This window comes from Sorghum bicolor, chromosome 4 (assembly GCF_000003195.3).
Source record: "Sorghum bicolor cultivar BTx623 chromosome 4, Sorghum_bicolor_NCBIv3, whole genome shotgun sequence".
Classification (NCBI taxonomy): Eukaryota; Viridiplantae; Streptophyta; class Magnoliopsida; order Poales; family Poaceae; genus Sorghum; species Sorghum bicolor.
In genome coordinates, this window is record NC_012873.2 from 574,896 (window position 1) to 593,322 (window position 18,427).

Here is an 18,427-nt window from a genome sequence, read left to right on the forward strand (position 1 = left end):
CTCCGCCGGGGAAGGTACAAAACCCCTCACAATCACCGGGAGATGGCCACGAACAATCACCAACTCGTGCCAAAGCTCCTCCGCTGCTCTAAGCCGTCTAGGTGGCGGCAACCACCAAGAGTAACAAGAAAACCGCAGCCAAATCGATCCCCAAGTGCCACTAGATGCAATCACTCAAGCAAATACACTTGGAATCACTCCCAATCTCACAAAGATGTTTAATCTATGAAGGCGATGAGTGGGAGGTGTTTGCTTAGGCCCACAAGGATGTCAAGTATGTTAGAATACCAAGAGGGTGAGCCCTAAGCCGGTCAACAACTATTTATAGACCCCTTAAACAAATAGAGCTGTTGGCTCTTTCACTGGGCAAACTGCGGGGTCACCGGACGCTCTTAAAGGGGCACCGGACGCTCAACACCCGCGTCCGGTGCTCCAACGTCAGCCGCGTGTCAGAGTCTAACGGTAACCTGCAGAGCACCGGACGCTGAGCAAGTTAGCATCGGACGCGTCCGGTGCACACCGGACTTCATGCGCAGAGAGTTTCGCAAATCTGTGGGTCACCGGACGCTAAGCACCGGTAGCGTCCGGTGCTCACCGGACCCATGCGCAGAGAGGGTCGCAAAACGCCCGTACACCGGACGCTCCAAGCTGCGTCCGGTGCCTATCGTCCGGTGCCTAACCCTAACCGAGTCAGGCAGCCTGCACACCGGACGCTCAGACACAGCGTCCGGTGCCTCTGAGCCAGCGTCCTGTGAGTGTTCCTCAGCAAGAAACACTTCCGCGACTTCTCCAAATTTCCCACCGGCGCAATAGAAAATATGCACATCATTTTCTCGAAAAGCGCCGAATCGAGGAACCCATCCTCTCTCTACTCTTCAAACTCCACCTCCTTTTCAAAGTGTGCCAACACCACAACGTGTGTACCAACAAGTGTGCACGAGTGTTAGCATTTTCACAATCATTTTATTTGAAGGAGTTAAGTTAGCTCACTAGGTTCTAAATGCACGCACATGAACAATGACACCTAGTGGCACTTGATAACCGCTTAGCCAAAGAATTCCCCTCTTTATAGTACGGCTATCTATTCTAAATGTGATCACACCCTCTATGGTGTCTTGATCACCAAAACCAAAACCCTAAGCAATACCTTTGCCTTGATCTCCATAGGGTTTTGTTTTTCTCTTTCTTCTTTTCCAAGTTGAGCACTTGATCACCTTGTGGTCATTACCATGATCATCTCTTGCTCCAACACTTGGCATGTACCAACCTCATTAAGTCTACACACACTTAGTATAGAGGTTAGTATTAGGGTTTCATCAATTATCCAAAACCAAACTAGGGCTTTCACACAGTTTAGTTGAAAATCATGAGACGAATCTTTTAAGCCTAGTTACTCTATGATTAGCCTTAAGTGCTACAGTAACCCACATGTGCTAATAACAGATTAATTATGCTTAATAGATTTGTCTTGCAATTTTCTGACGAGCTATGTAATTTGTTTTTTTATTAGTTTATAAAACCTCTCCCGACATCTTTCTGACACATCCGATGTGACACCCAAAAAATTTTCATCTCCAATCTAAACAGGGTCTTAGGCCTTGTTTAGATGCAAAATTTTTTTAGATTTTGACACTGTAGCACTTTCGTTTTTATTTGACAAACATTGTCCAATTATGGAGTAACTAGACTTAAAAGATTCGTCTCGCAATTTACAGGCAAACTGTGCAATTAGTTTCTATTTTTATCTATATTTAATGCTCCATATATGTGTCGAAAGCTTCGATGTGACGGGGAATCTTGAAAAATTTTTGGTTTTGGGTAAACTTAGGCCTTGTTTACTTCCTAAAAAATTTGGCAAAATTTTTCAGATTCCCCGTCACGTCGAATCTTTAGACGTATGCATGGAGTATTAAATATAGATGAAAATAAAAACTAATTACACAGTTTAGTCGGAATTGACGAGACGAATCTTTTGAATCTAGCTAGTCCATAATTAGACAATATTTGTCAAATACAAATGAAAGCGCTACTATTTCTATTTTGCAAAATTTTTTAGAACTAAACAAGGCCCTAAACAAGACCAAGACAAGGCAACGCATAAAGAACAATAGTAGGACCTCTGGCATTTGATCATGGGCTTGCGCTAGCAGGCAGTTTGCCAATGAGGCAACGATCTCAACCGCCGGACGCTCAAAATCGATCTAGCCAAACCAGGCGTCTATAAATTGTCTGTTTATTCCCTCCCTCTTGTACTAGCAGGCAGTTACCTTTGCATCATCGCGGTCGCGGCGGGTTCATCATCATCTGAATTTCCCGTTCACTCTTGGATCTTCTGGTCCCGATTTCTACATACCAGAGTAGACGATACTGATCCTGAGGTGGACCTGTGTTGTAGTGAACGACAGGTGGGCCCCCCAGAGTCTCTTGCGATTTTTGCTACTCTGTCAGTGATACATTTATATTCCGAGATCTTTGAGTATATGTATATGATGATTTTTTTTGGAGGGGGGGGGGGGGGGGGGGCTGCTAGGTGTGGAGAGAAGGTCGGATTAATACTCCTACACTGATCGAGCTGTCCTTAGTGCCATTTGTCTGTCCACTGGCACTATAATTGAAGAAAAAATGGGTGGATGATGAACTGAAACTGCAACAGGCGCCCCGCCATCTTGGCCCCCAATCAGTAGCAGCAATACAGGCAACTGATTAGAACAGCCACTGTTGGCAACACAATCATTCTGTCCAATGAATTCCTCATGGTCATGGCCTTTGTATATAATATAAGCTGGATGAGTGGCAAGACTAGGTGAGGCTAAGACCTTGTTTAAATGTGAAAAGTTTTTAGATTTCGCTACTGTAGCACTTTCGTTTATTTGTTGCAAATATTGTCCAATCATAAACTAACTAGGATCAAAACATTTGTCTCGTGATTTACAGGTAAACTGTGTAATTAGTTTTTTTGTTTTTATCTATATTTAATGCTTCATGCATGTGCCGCAAGATTCGATGTAACGGGAAATCTTAAAAACTTTTTGATTTTTGGGTGAACTAAGAGTGCTCTGTTTTTCTTTTTGTTCCAAAAGAAATTACTACACGCTACGAACTTGACAGAAGTAAGGCTTTTTAGTTCCAAAAATTTTTAAGATTTCTCATCACATCGAATCTTTAATCGCATACACGGAGCATTAAATATAAATGAAAATAAAAACTAATTGCACAGTTTACCTGTAATTTGTGAGATAAATCTTTTGAGCTAGTTACTTCATGATTAGATAATGTTTGTTAAATAAAAACGAAAGTGCTATAGTAGCCAAAAACCAAAATTTTTACGAACTAAACAAGGCCTTTTCTAAAATTTTTACAAATTTTTTCAAAATTTCCAGACACATCGAATCTTACGGTACATGTATAAGAATTAAATATAGATAAAAAACTAATTACATAGTTCGCCTGTAATTACGAGACAAATCTTTTAAACATATTTAGTCCATGGTTAGACAATTATTATCAAACATAAATGAAGAGTGCTACAGTAGCACTTTGAAAAAAAATCGCGAGCTAAACAACCCCAAAAAATCTCGACCTTGATTCGCCTGATGATTCTTGGAGATCTTGGAGCATTCTCGTGCAGCCAATTTGAGAACGCAACTGTGCATCCACCAGCCGAGACGACACAGACTGTCTCAGTGATAACTATTCATGGGTGGTGGTTAAAACGGTTAACACAGCCGGACAACCAGCTTCCCGCCCATTCCTGATGAGACGATAGTTACTCTCTCCATCCCAAATTGTAAGTCATTCTAAGAATCTTAGAGAGTCAAAATATTTTCATATTTGACCAAAATTATAGTAAGAGATACTAATATTTGTAACATAAAGAGAGTATACTATGAAAATATAATTAAGGAAGAATGTAATAATACTTAGTTGGTATCATAATAATAATTATTTTATTATATAAATTTAGTCAAACTTAGAAAAATTTGACTTTCTAAGATTTTTAGAATGACTTACAATTTAGAATGGAGGAAGTACTTGGTATCATTTTACAATATGGTAATAAGAACACTCATATTCTCAAAATATAGATATTCTTGGAATATGGAATATGGGAACGAGAACATGGACCATATTTTCGTTCCCAGGCTACTACGAGCCGGATGTCGTATATCTTCTTTTCTTCACCAACAAATTTGCATTTTTCATTGTTGTTTTTAGTGATAGACAACATGTTTTGTCGACTGAGTTCTATATGGTAACTTTTTTCACATTTCAAAATATGTCAATCACCTTTTCTATATAGTCATCTATAAATAATATCAACAATGCATGTCTCTCTATCGGTGTTTGTGTCTATAATATCATTTCTTTTTCCTTTTTTTAAAAAAAAATATGACACTTCGGCTGATCCCTTTGACTAATAGTTAGTTGGTAAATAATTAGCTTATTTAGATCCAAATGAGTCTAGCTAATTTTTAGCTACTCATGGGTAAAACCAGCTAATAGTTAAATAACTAATATTAGCTAATTAAATATTAACCGTTGATAGATCCAAATAGAGCCTTAGTGATGCCATGATTATATTAGATAACTTTCTGATTACCTAACTACAACCAAGACGTACCCCACATAATCTACTCAATTAAGGCTTTGTTTAGATCAAAAAAGTTTTTAGATTTTGACAATTTTTGTTTTTATTTGACAAACATTGTCTAATCATAGAATAACTAGGCTTAAAAGATTCGTCTCACGATTTACAAGGAAACTGTGCAATTAGTTTTTATTTTCATCTATATTTAATGCTCCATGCATGTGCCACAAGATTTGATGTGACGAGAAATTTTGAAAAGTTTTTGGTTTTTGGGGTGAACTAAATAAGGCCTAACTAAAACTAACTTTTCTATCCTTCCACCCTTTTGAACAAGGATTGATATTAGCAGATTTTGCGCTTCTAATATCGTGGAGAACTTGTGCCATGAGTGGTTAGGTAATTCAAAATAGGGTGTAAGCTATCCTGTAAGTTGGAAAGTTTGAATCAATTGGATTTTTAGCAGCTAGCAATTTATTTGAGTTGATCCAAACACGTTTTCATGAACAAGTATTTTTACACAAATCGCTTTATGAAATATATTATTGGCAACCTAAGTCAAGAGGAAGCTTCGAGAAACACCCAAATCCCCTACACAGTGGGGATGATGCCCTTAAACTTTTAGACCCTATTATATACTAAAAGTGTAGCTGCCTATTTGATCTTTTTTTCAGTTTCTTTCTTTCCATAACTCCCACCAAACAAGCAATGACATAGATCTAATTAATAACCTTGATTGGAAAGGCCTATCACCTTATCACTTATCTCCACCAATACAATATTGACACATCAAACTAATCCAAAGTATGACATCTGAGAGATTGTTGTTTTTGTCCAAACTATGTGATGGCATCCTATTCCTTTTTGAGTAACGACAATAGACAAGTAAAAAATAGCCATGGTTTCCTCCAAGGTTCGACGCAACAGGCCAGGGGCAAATCTATGGTGGGGACAAAGGGGGAAGAGGGCTAAATAATGAAGATTTAAGATAAAACTATAGATTAATGATGATTTGAGGCTAAATAACAATAAATTTGACCAAAAAAATCAGGCTCACGAGGAGGGCTGCAACCCCTCTTAGAACCGTCCTGTAATCGACATAGCCTTTGCCACGAGCGAAGCTTAGTTGTGTGTGGGGGGGGAGGGAGGTATGGGTGCCCATGGGCGCTTTGCTGTTAGAAAGGTTTCTTTAGAATAGTTGTGAGCTTCATCCTTTAGCTTGTCCCTCTATGTCATTGTCCTTTGGCTAACCCAATCCATTATATTGATGACACGATACACATCCATGCATTAGCCGCAAGAAGATTGTATGCTAACTAGTCTTTTTTTGCTAAACGATAGTCAAAATAAGCTAATTAGTTAATAGAGTTACGTCACAAAAAAGTAGCAAAGAGAAATTGTTGAATGCTAAACATGAAATTCCTTTTTGCGACGACCGATTACACTTGTTGCTAAGGGGCTATATGGACTAACACCAACAAGCCCTGCCTACTGGTCAAACTATTCTCAAACGTTGAATTTTGAGTGACTGAAGAAAGTTGTCTGGTTTAAGGTTTAAACCAAACAACAACTAAAACTTTAAGCTCACCTCAGCAAGATATGTCCCTATGTTGGCCTACTCCCTCCAGTTTGCAAATAGAGTAGAGTATTTTATGCTTCCAACAACACGATATACAAACCATAGTTTTGACCACTTCAAAATTTTCAAATTTTTATGTATGGGCTTAGGCATCGCGGTGGCTCAGACCTTGTTTAGTTCACCCTGAAAACCAAAACAAAAGCATACTAGCAGCGTCACGAGCAGCACGTGACCGACACCGCCGTACAGTACACGATCGATTCGTTCCGTTCCACCCGGGGCAAGTCAAAGGGCCGGATGTTGTTAGGCCCATATGTATCATGAGTCAGCGGGCTCAACGTCTGCCTGTATGGGCCCTACCCTACCCATACTACCTCCTGCAGTAGTCCAGTCCAGCCCAGCCCAGCCCACGTCGTTCTTGTCGTCTCCTTTCTCTCGACAGCACCGTCGTCTCGTCGCCGTGGCCGCAAAATCCTCCGACCTAGCTCGCGCCACCGCAAAACCAAACCGGAAAAAAAAAATGCCGTCCCCGTCTCTCCTTCTCCGCGCTCTGCCTCTCTGCCCCTCCCCCTCCAACTCCCACTCCCCGCGCCGCTTCGCTCCTTCCCCCCTCACCACCTCGTCCCCAGCCGACCGCCTTCGTCCTCTGCGCCTGACCCCCGCCGCGTCCCGCCACACGCCTCGCACCAGCGTCCGCGCTGTGGTGGACGGCGGCGACCTCATCCCGATCGCGCGCTGCTACGAGGGCCGCCTCGCGCGGCTCGAGCTCGCCGGCGCCGCGCGCCGGGAACAGGCGGTCGCGGCGGCGGCCGCGGCAGACGGAGGGGCCAGGGCGGAGGCGTACCTCGCTGCCGGCTCCGACGCCATGGTCGTCGAGGCTTTCCTCCCCGGGTCCCATGGCGGCGGGACGACCGCATCCTCCACGCGAGTGGTGAGTCAGTACTCAGTACTGCGGCTTTTTTCACACACCATTTCTGAGGCGCTCGCGCTACAATAAGCATTGTTTCAATAGCTCTTGCATACTTCTCCAGTGTTTAGCTCTGACAATGGGGTGGACTGAGCTCTGACTATGGGGTGGACTGATTGTCATCTATCTAGTCTAGTATGCAAAATGTTAACCGTACCAAGCACTCATTCCAATCCAATCTGCAAGCACAAACTGGGTACATTAAACCTTTCCTCTAGATGTGCTGCATTTTGCGCAACATGATTCCGATGCACTGATGCAGATTAGCCAAACAACTAGGCAAAGCGAAATTCACCATGCATACTTTCTCTTGGTAGTAGACATGTTTTTTTGTTTAACCATGGAATGAGCCTATCCACATTCTCGGTGATTTGCATTAGTTTTGCCATGACTCGTTAGGCGTTCGTGCTACAATAAGTGAAAGCAACAATTTCTTCACCCTGTCTGTGCTTTCTCTATCATACCTCTCGTTAGTTCTGACAATTTTGGGACTGATTATTATGGATCTAATTATGCCAAATACTACTTCTAGGAAATCACGCGTTCCTATCTGCAATGCACAAGCACAACTGGGTCAATTACACCTTTTGTTTAGATATGCTGCATTGTGCGAAACATGATTCTTATGCAACAATGCAGATAGGTCAAACAGTTAGGCAATGCTTTTGGATTTACCATGGAATGAGCTTATCTGCCTTTTGTTGTATGGCACCCTAGGATACGATTATAGGACGGACCGACTGGTCTACTTGTGTATACCAATAATTACAGCAGCCTTGGATTTCTGCTGGGTTTCCCATGTTTTGCTGGATCGTCATGAGTAAACTGTGGTAATTTTTGTAGATTTTGCAAGCGAGGGAAGTTAAAGATAAGGCCAGCAAGATAGAGAAACAATTCGGATATGATTTTTTCTTTGCAAATGAGTCTGATTCAGAGAGTATGTTGGCTATGGCCTTTAAGCAAGTTGTAATTCAGCGGCTCTCAAACTTTCGTCTTGAGGTCTTCTCCCCAGGTTCAGTGAGACACTTCCAAGATTTTGGCAAACCCCAAAAGGTGCAAACTCACAAGGTTTACAAATTTTTTATTTTTCTGCTTCGTTTACTTCTTGCTAATTTGTTAATGCACACCAGGGGTCTTTGGATTGTAGTATCAGCTCATCAAATGGAAAGCTTCTGTCTTCTCTCGCTGAAGCCATTTTCTACTGTGTCATTGAGGATGCCAGAAAAAATCACCTTGGGGGCGTAGGCAGTTTGTTTCAGAAGCGACAGCTCGACTACTCAATGGATTCCTCGGTTTGTATACACAGAATTTCTGAGGCAGAAGTAGTGAAAAATGCTAAGAGGTGTCTGGAGACCATTAGTCTAATTAAGTCTTCTCACAAAGTACACGAAACAAAGAATGGATGGTGGCCACCTCCACATTATGAAACTTTGGTGAAGATTGGGGGTCCTGAGTTAGTGCTTTGGGCCAATGAGTACATTCCTACCTATAAGCTGCAAATTAATGCCAACGCATTGGAGAATTCTAACCATGAAGGTCTTTTCGAGTTAGAAAGTAATAGGTGGGAAGTTCTCTTATCCCACTCCCAACTGGTACACTGATATTCCTTCCCTATCTTCTGTTAAACTTATTTGTTTTCTAGAATATGGTCTTCTTAACTTGTTTCTGTGCATTTCCGCCACTTGTAGGTGGAACTAGGGAACATTCTAGACATGTACTTTGAAGATCAATTCACATTACCAGGCAAAACATTCCATCCTCATTGGAATTCAGATCCGTCAAAGATTAAAAAGAACAATGTATGCTGATACTTTCCTGGTCAAAATTTACTCAGTTCAAATATATATTACCAAACTCTTCATGTTTTTTTGTTTTTTGCAGGGCTATTTGAACAATCTTTTCACTTTCTTGGCTGGGAGCTGTATTTTTCTTTTTGTCACTGGCTTTGCTCGGTTATGCTGGCCTCGATCTTTTAGAGACAAAATGCTATTCAATGAAATTTCAAATGTCTCATCATCTCAGAACTATTGTTCTGATATAAAGTCTCTTGATAACAGTGAGGTACTTAGTTATCTAGTTCTTGTGGATCTGTTGTTTGTCCTAGAAAGTTGATGCTCATTTTAGTTTTGGATTGCCTTTTGTGATACACCATAAACATTTCACATAAAATCAACATTACAGTAATATTTCAAGTAATTACCTGAAGGGAAGTTCCTCATGCCATTTTAGATAGTTTAATTTTTGCTTAATTGCTTATACATACTTGTCACAGTGACCAAAGAACTTGGGAATATTCTGTCAGGCTGCATCTCATCTGTTTCTGCCCCCTTGAAAATTACTACAGGATGTGACCATTTATAAAGATTAAACAAGTTAAGAGTTCAAGCCAAGCTTGTTTTATGTGTCTAAGGAAGACTGGAATACTGAATTAATATGCTTGCCTGCATAACTGGATCGTAGAATAACTACTCTATCCATTATTATGTGTGCTGCATAATTTGTCTGATTTACTCTTCTTCAGATACAAGCTTATTGCACGTCTCTTGTTAAGAAAATGAAAGACTCATATGGCTGCCCTGGTGAGGTAATGGTTGATGCACACATTGGAGCTTGGGTTGGAGAACTGCCTAATTGCTTCAAGGAAATCAATAGCGAGGATACTGCTGCTTCTGGCTATTTTCAGCATCCTGACACCCTTAGCCAAGAAAATCAATCCCAGTCTGTGCCAATTAATATTAAGATGTCCAATTTGGATCAAAATGATAGAACCCAGGAAACTCTGCAGAATATTGCTAGTTTTCAGGTACCTCGTGTGACTTATAAAAGGGAGTTGTCTTTGTAGTATATGCCTTTTTGTATTGATTATGTATCTAATGATTCTAATGTCTTTGGTCACCTCTGTTTCTAGCAAATGTCTATCATATAACATTTGTTCATAGATCATGATATACCTGCTAAATTAGAACCCACCTTTTAGTTGCCATCTAGTAAAGTATTGCAGTGTTTGCTAAGTATTCCTCTAAGCTGGGTTGCTCAAGGCATCCAGTGCTAGTTCTGCATTGCGTTTTAAATTTTATTTTAGAAAAAAAAAATCTCTGCGTTAGAATTTATGTAACTTTGTTTCATTCTCATGAGGTCATCAGCTCACACTTATACCCCAACACTTGATTCACGTATTTTTAGGTGGTCATATCGGTAGAAGGTAAAGTAGTGGGATTTCAGCCAACTAACCGCCCAGCTGTGAACCATTGGGCAACAAACCCACTAGCAACACTTCTGTATCAGGGGCGGTCACTTTCTCCAGGTACAATAAGAGCAATGGGCTTTTTTTATATGTATGGGCACTGAATATCAAATTTATCTTTTAAAATGGACTTTGTCAGGTATTCTAGAACCAAGGCTTAAAATTTCTCGTCCAGCTAAGGTTGCCCCGATCGAATTATTGATGTCAGTAAATGAAGATTCCTTTTTTGCTTTGGCAAGGCCTGTTCAAGACCCATGGTAGCCGAGGTGCTATATCACATTTTATTTCTCCTCTTCTTGCTTTATATCGAGCTGTTTCCTTTCCTAAATCTGATTTCTATTAATTAACGTTACTCCCTACTAATGCAAAATCTTTTAGTTGTCAACTTCTCATAGATTTTACAGTTTTACTCTGTATGATACTTGTCTTTTGTGATCCCTTGATCTTAGTTTGCCTATTATCATATTATGTTGCCTTCTATATAGAATCGACATGCTTTGCTGTTAGATGATGTTATGCGGCATTCCTTAGTTCTGCATAATGTTATTGATCAATCACACTTTGGAAGTACATAGAGAAGTATTGTTAAAAACACATTTGATGATCGTTGCCTCTACTGATGGTTCCATGTATGGTTGTGAACTAGTCTACTAATATATTTTCCCCTTAATTTCAAGCACTAGGCATTTAAATGGGGAAAAAAATCAACAGATTTATCTACAGACTACAGCAGGTCAGCAGTCGTAGACATTTTCTTTTCCATGATGCTCTAGCATCTTGAAACTTAGTGAAGTTTCTGTATTGGTACTACAATAATAGATCCATCATTCAGAAAAGTAAATCCTTTTACTGCTCTTCCTCACTCAAAGATTAAGTAATATGATGTCAAGGTCTGCCTAAATAACACTGAATTAGTATGCATATGGAATCTTAACACTTGTGTGAACACTGCGTATATGTTTTGTCTAATACTTTCGAAATGGATTTTGTAAGACAAGGGCTTAAAGTTTCTCGTCCAGCTAAGATTGTTCTGCTTGAACTATTGATGTCTCTAAATCCAGATTATTTTTTAGTTTTGGTGAGACCAATTCAAGGCTCACGCTAGCAGAGGTTCTCTATCATATTTTGCCTCTCCTTCATTCGCTATCTGTCTAGCTATTATTTTCCTACTTTTCCCACTATTTTCACTATTAGTGCTACATATACAAAAGACTGATGTCACCCAATTTAATTTGTCGTATCCTGTTGCCTCTATACTTTGCAGATGCATGAACTTTTCGAATAGAACCCTAAGATGAACTTATTACCGATTCAAGGAATGGTATGAATTAATATGATTAAGGAGTTAACACTAATTTATAAACAATTAGACTTCCCCAAAAGCTGCTTTTGGGCTTGTGCCCTCCTAGGATGCACATGAAACAAGTGCACGGTTGACAACTTGAGCAGCTTTAACTGACATTTGGTACTGAAAAACTATTACTTATGTGCTGTCGCTGCACAAGGAGTCAAGGACCCTTCACTCATGGAGTCCCTGTTGGTGATTCAAGAATGGGGTTCAGCTTTAACAGCCATATGGAAATGCATATGGGTTCATGGGATTAATGGATTTTGTGCATACGGAAGTCTCAGTAGTCTGCAATATTCAGCTCCTTGAGCTCCGATTACATAGGTATTACACCTCAAGATCAATTCATGTCACATAGTTATTCAGCATCACTTGTTCATTTTTATATTTCATATGACATAATTGGCCTCTGTTGCAGATATCTAGCAACATCATTATCTGACCACATGGTAAAGATTTGGAATGTCGATCAACGGCTTCATTGCTTCAAGTTGGAAATAATTTTAGTCGGTAATTTTCTCAGCCTTTTCTCTCAAAGCATTCAATAAAATGGTTGTGAAAATCTCCAGGTGAGATGCTGAAATAAGCGAGCACCCAAATTGTCAGGTCATCATTATTGGGATCTGGGACCGTGTTTCTCACTTCTCAGTAGACTGCTCATTTGATAAGTGGTAAGCAGTAACTGTACAGATGATGCTGTTGTTTGTAATTCACAAGTTACTGAGCAAATTGTTTTTGGCCTGCAGCTTCCTATGATTGTACTGCAAGATTGTGAACAATTCCAAAGTGCCAGGACCAAGCCGGCTAAGACAGCCAGGAAGAGGATGTCTGAAGGTTATCCGACAATAGGCGTGGGCGGTTCGGCAAGTGGCTGATGGGCCAGCGTTTGTAATCCTAGATGATTAGTTTGATGCTTTGGGCTTTAGTAGCATGGGCCGGTGTAAGTCGGTGGCTGGGCGATCTGGTATCGAATAACTCAATCCTGAACTCTGGACTCCTCATTCTTCTGAACTATCCTGTTGTTGTTCTTGCTTCCGCCACAAATCCTCTGCTGTTTTCTACCCCAAACTCCATTCCAATCCACCAGAACGTGACACAAAAGTGTGAGAATAAATAAATAGTGATAGCAGGGCCTGAACATGATTTAGGGAAATGAATGCAGTTATTAAGAGGAAAAACATGGTCATAGCAGAGTAGGGAAACAGCAATCAAAAGGGGAAAAAAAGAAAGATGGGAAAACAAGATTGTCAACAACTTTGAGCTGCTGCAGTGCGCGTTGCAGCGATGGTTTATTTTCCCAACCACTGAGCTTGACCTCTTTAAGTTGTCGATGCCGACAATTCTCCTCTCCTTGTCAGAGAACTCCAAGGAGCTGGTCAAATCTGCCGCCAGGGTGTCAACCTGTTCCCTGATGCCGACGAACTGATCATCGGCACGGCGGAGGGCGTCCGCAGACACAGACGCCGCCGAGACCGGCCGGCCGGCCGGGGCGAACCACGGAGACCGCCCGGTCGAAACACGGCGGTGGTAGAGGCGAGCTCACGCTAGGTGTCCTCGGCGTCGTAGCCATGAGATAAAAGATCAATTAGGGATATTTCGGTTGGTCATGGGTCACACACAACCTTCACTAGAGCCTTTTGTCGAGCCCCTAATTTAGGGTCATTCTGTGAAACAATAATGCTGACACAATCTCTTTTCTAAATCCTTTTGACATCATTTTTTGTTGTAATTCTCTGTTTTGGCAATTGTCCCTGTAACATGCTTCTGTCTAGAATCTTTCGGTTCTGAAAAAGGTAATCTATCCAAGATGGGGGTATTAGTCGGATCCTACTTTCAGAGATTGGTGTCGCATCAAGTGGCAAGCAATTTGTGGTGCAGAGACTAGCTGAACTATGATTGAACTTAGTTTGTTTATAACAGGTTTATTTGCATTGGGGGATACGCGCTACGGTATGCATACTTTTATGCACGATGGAATCTAATTTGCCAGTGACAAACCATTGGAAAAGAATATAAGATACTCTCGAAGATATTTTTTCTCTTTTTTAAAAAAAAGAAACATGAACGAGCAAGGAATATGCGGTAGAGATGCTCTAATAGCTCGATCCCCTAGGGATGGATAGGTTGGGAACGGTGCTCCAAATAAATACCCGTAGTTTTTCTCTAGTGTAACTAAATAAATAAAGAGAAATTCTTAGAAAACATATCGGATGCCAATTGCCTTTACTGATAGGTCCGTATAAGGATCGGACAAGTAAACTATTGGTGTCATAGGGTTTGCTAATCTGAAATTAAACTACAAATCCAAATACAACTTCTGGCTGTGCAGACAGGTATGCGGTATTTTGTATGAAAAGCTATATGGACATCCACACATACTGTATTTCAAGATACACATGTTTGCATTATTCTCACATACGATTAAAGAAGAGTCACAGAATAAATAGTGAAGAGGAAGATACAAGCACTACAATCCAAACAGAATTGTTCTCATGACATCAAATGTAATCATAGCTACAAAGTATCACAATTCTCATCTCATGGCTAGCTAAAGAAGCTAATTATTAGGCAGCAGTGATCCGATCCGAAGGAGGCTCTCCGTATAGGGCACAAAGTTGAAGCTCCAGAGGTTCTTCCATTTCCTCGTTCGACGACCCTGGTACCTCATTCGATCCATCTCACACACGGTGCTCAGCTTAGAGGTTGCCAGATCATATTCGTAGAGAATGAAATCACTCCACAGCAGAATTCGGGTGCCACCAGCAACAAGAGCCATCAGGCGGCAGAGACGATGCGGCGGGAGCCCGAGAGGGATGGAGTAGCGCAGCTCCCACTGGGCATAGCCCATGGCGAGATAATTGTCGTCGTTGTGCACTGGCATCATCCATATGGTCACCGACGGCACATCACTAGTGCGGGTCGTGAGGCACAGCTCCCCCTGGCCGTGCAGTGCATCCAACATGAAGTCATCACAAACGCGCATTGACCCCGGCAGGGGGATGATATTGAATCCCTCAAGCTCTAGGGTAAGGCGGAGAAGAATCCCCGCACTTGACTGACAGTACTGAGCCGTGTCAACACGCCAGAAAATGAACCCTTTCAGTGTCACACCAGTCTGCCATCTCAGCAGAGGGCGCGGCGGATCTTCCCTCGTCTCTGTCCAGGCCTCGTCGTCGTCGCCACTGCCCAAAGTGAACACCGAATCTTCCATCGTCTCCGTCCAGGTCCAGGCCTCGTTGTTGCCACCGTCCAAAGTGAGGAATTCCATCCCCATTGGAACTTTCTTATAGTCATTGAACCTTGGATAGGGGTCAACAGGTCGGTAGAAGGCCTGGAAGACCTTGTACTTGCCAGTGCGTGGATCCAAGCCAAGACCAACACAATGGCAGGTTCTTGGGGCGTGTCGCAGGTTGTTGCGGTGGCTTTTCGGCAGCGTGATTGCGTCCCCGGTGGCCGGGTTCAAGAGGTAGAGCTCCTTTTCGGTGGGAGCGAGAACCAGGCCGTCACAGTGGGCAAAGAAGCCCACCCGGTTGGACTTGGAGCCCAACTCCTTGACATGCATCAACCTAGCTGTCTGCTGCTGGCCATGGCCATTATTGTCGGAGTCGGAGTCGGAGGCACTTTGCTGCCACTGCCATTGGTAGCGATAGAAGCTAATTTGCTTGGAGAAGGTGGTCGGCCAGCCGCGCTCCTTCACATCCTCCTGTGGGATGACATGGTCCCGGGTTACCGGGGTGACGAGGAAGGACGGCTCTTGCTCCCATCTCATGGCTGACCACCGTAGGTGAGCACTCACGAACAAGGGGTCATTCACGATGGCTCGCCAAGCCTTGCACACGGCTCTGCACCGCAAGAGAGACTTGACAGGCAGCCACACCAGGATCGCCACAACTATCTCGTCTGACAGATAAGGAATAGGTGCTTGTGGTGCGCTCGCCTTCCTCTTCCTTGTCTGTATGGCCATATCGTCCAAGCAGCCAAAAAAAAACATTAATAGTGAGGACCAACATAGCCACATAGGGGGTGTACACATATAATACATATAGTCATAATAATGTTCTACTCGGAGTAGGATACAATCTCGTATTCGACTCGGACCATTGAAAGCCCCCTTTTTTCCTTAACCAAACGTATCACAGATTCATAATCCTATTAAAGAACCCTTTTTATTATAATACATATAATAATTGTTGTATATATAATTACTAAAGCAATAATATCTCTTTTTTGTATATACTTATTTAATTAAAAAGAAAAAAGAAAAAACATCTGGATAGATGAACAGATCTGTGATACTCGGAATGAAATCGACTTACGTCATCACCAAAGGCAAAACCTTTCGCCACAGTGATGCAGCACTGGATGCATGCTTCAACATCAGATGTGGCAGAAATCCCGCGACGATGTCGTCGACGAGAGCGCGCTCCGTCGAGTGGAACAAGCTCAGGCATCGGGGTGCCTGCCAGAGTTGGCCTTCGTCAGCAGGCGCAACGGATCCAGTGACCTGTGCCCGCCCACAGGTGGAGCGCCGTGGACGACGGAGGGGCGGCACGCCCTACTTTTCGGCCACCTCCTCCAGCCGCCTGGTCCACAGCTGGGCCGGGACGGGTTCGCCGGACCTGATCCGGCCGCGGGACGGCCAGTCGTTCCCTGGATCTAGCCAGTGTACCCCACCAGTCGCCACCGGCGCTTCCCACCTAGATGAAGCGGCGCGCTCTAACAGCAGCCCGCCGGCTGCCGGACTCCACCATAGCAGAGGAAGAAGGGCGAGACCGGGGAAGGGCAGTAGATGAGGAAAAAATTTGGGGGCTGGTGGCTTCGGAGGGCGGAGGCGGAGGGCGAGCGAGTGGAGGGGCTTCAGCTCAACTCAACATCACGGCCCTTAAAACCTACCGCACATTCGGCCTACCTTGTGCTCTTTTGCAGAAAAACACTTCAAGACTTTGTAAATCAAGCCACAGTTTCTATTTATAGCTCCTTAAATCTCCTCCCTACCTGACTTTGACGATAAGGCCCTACCTAAAATTTTTTCGTCTATCTTATCGAATCTTTGGACACATGCATGGAACATTAAATATACATAAAAAAATAAACTAATTACACAGTTTGATTGAAAAACGTGAGACGAATCTTTTAAAGCCTGGTTACTCCATGATTAGCCTTAAGTGCACAGTAACTCACATGTGCTAATGATAGATTAATTATGTTTAATAGATTTGTCTTGTAGTTTCCTGATGAGCTATATAATTTGTTTTTTTATTAGTTTCTAAAAACCCCTCCCGACATCCTTCCGACATATCCGATGTGACACCCAAAAAGTTTTCATCTCCAGTCTAAACAGGGCCTAATAAAAAAGTTGGGCCATATCTCTGTATTATGACGGCCCTTTTAAGTAGTTTCGTCCACTTAGGCTTCCCCAACGCGACAGCGTGGAGTGCTGCCTTGGACTCCACGTCTACATTGAACTTTCAAGTTAGGCCGATTGGAGATAAAAAAATTTTATGTGTCACATTGAATATATCGGAAGGATATTGGAAGGGGTTTTAAAAACTAATAAAAAATAAATTACATAGCTCGTCTAAAAACGGCAAGACAAATTTATTAAGCATAATTAAGCTATCATTAACACATATGGGTTACTGTAGCACTTAAGGCTAATCATAGACTAACTAGGCTTCAAAGATTCGTCTCGCGATTTTCGATCAAACTGTGTCATTAGTTTATTTTTTTTATTTATATTTAATGTTCCATGCATGTGTCTAAAGATTCGATGGGATGGATGAAAACTTTTTAGGTGAGAAACTAAACAGGGCCTTACTAAGGCTGGTGGTCTCGCAGAGGCGCAGAGTCTCTTGCAGAAGCTCCCATAGCCTCAAAAGTACTACTTCTTGCGGAGAGCTTTCAGTACGGAGAAAAGCAAAAAGGTTGCAGCATGGTAAGTTTTTAGTATCAATTTTGCAAAATGTGAATAGTATCAATTTTGTTTGTATTTGACAAATGTTGTCCAATCATGGACTAACTAGGCTCAAAAGATTTGTCTCGTCAATTCCGACTAAACTGTGTAATTGGTTTTTATTTTCGTTTATATTTAATACTTCATACATACGTCTAAAGATTCGATGTGATGGAGAATCTGAAAAATTTTGCAAAATTTTTTGGGAACTAAACAAGGCCTGGTGGAAGGCTACTTTTATATGAGGCTAATGAGGCCTTGTTTAGATGCGAAATTTTTTTGGATTTCACTACTGTAGCACTTTCGTTTGTTTGTGGCAAATATTATCTAATTATAGACTAACTAGGATCAAAAGATTCGTCTCGTGATTTACAGGTAAACTGTGCAATTAGTTTTTATTTTTATCTATATTTAATACTTCATGTATGTGTCGAAAGATTTGATGGCCTGATTCTATCTGCTTGTTGAGGAAGCCTTTATTGATTTCTGCCATTTGACAGCCATGATATGTGGATCCGACCAGAGAAAATGTCCAAAATGTCCAACACACGCACATCCACGCTAGACTCGCTGGTCTCCTTGGCCCTCTCTCGCTCGCCCGCCCGCCACGCTGAGCGCACGGAACTCTTCCACCCACCTCTCTGCCTCCGCGCGCAGACTCCTTGGCCCACGCCATCTTCGCCCCATTGTCCTGGAGCTCCGTCGGTGTCATCCTGACCACTCTGACCACTTTGTGCGAAACATGATTCTT

General features: G+C 42.2%; 2 protein-coding genes across 18 annotated transcripts; one reads left to right on the plus strand and one right to left on the minus strand.

Annotated features, from left to right (window-relative positions):
- LOC8066496 lies at positions 6,610–12,901 on the plus strand. 17 transcript variants are annotated; one of them, XM_021459056.1, is made up of 14 exons: positions 6,610–7,095; positions 7,975–8,184; positions 8,262–8,723; positions 8,820–8,930; positions 9,013–9,192; positions 9,653–9,934; positions 10,315–10,435; positions 10,515–10,641; positions 11,053–11,108; positions 11,640–11,696; positions 11,881–12,047; positions 12,142–12,233; positions 12,330–12,394; positions 12,470–12,901. In XM_021459056.1, the coding sequence occupies exons 1-8, from the start codon at positions 6,685–6,687 to the stop codon at positions 10,634–10,636; spliced, it is 1,899 nt and encodes a 632-aa protein (XP_021314731.1). In that variant the 5' UTR covers positions 6,610–6,684; the 3' UTR covers positions 10,637–10,641; positions 11,053–11,108; positions 11,640–11,696; positions 11,881–12,047; positions 12,142–12,233; positions 12,330–12,394; positions 12,470–12,901. The 17 variants fall into 17 exon arrangements, with proteins under 17 accessions (XP_021314731.1, XP_021314725.1, XP_021314732.1 ...); XM_021459050.1 differs by having other exon boundaries at positions 11,640–12,047; XM_021459057.1 differs by lacking the exon at positions 11,640–11,696.
- Positions 14,086–16,618, minus strand: LOC8085180 (putative F-box protein At2g02030). Its single transcript, XM_002453100.2, has 2 exons — positions 16,040–16,618; positions 14,086–15,675 (listed from the first exon to the last, which is right to left on the minus strand). Exons 1-2 carry the CDS (start codon positions 16,172–16,174, stop codon positions 14,281–14,283), a joined length of 1,530 nt encoding a protein of 509 aa, XP_002453145.2. The 5' UTR covers positions 16,175–16,618; the 3' UTR covers positions 14,086–14,280.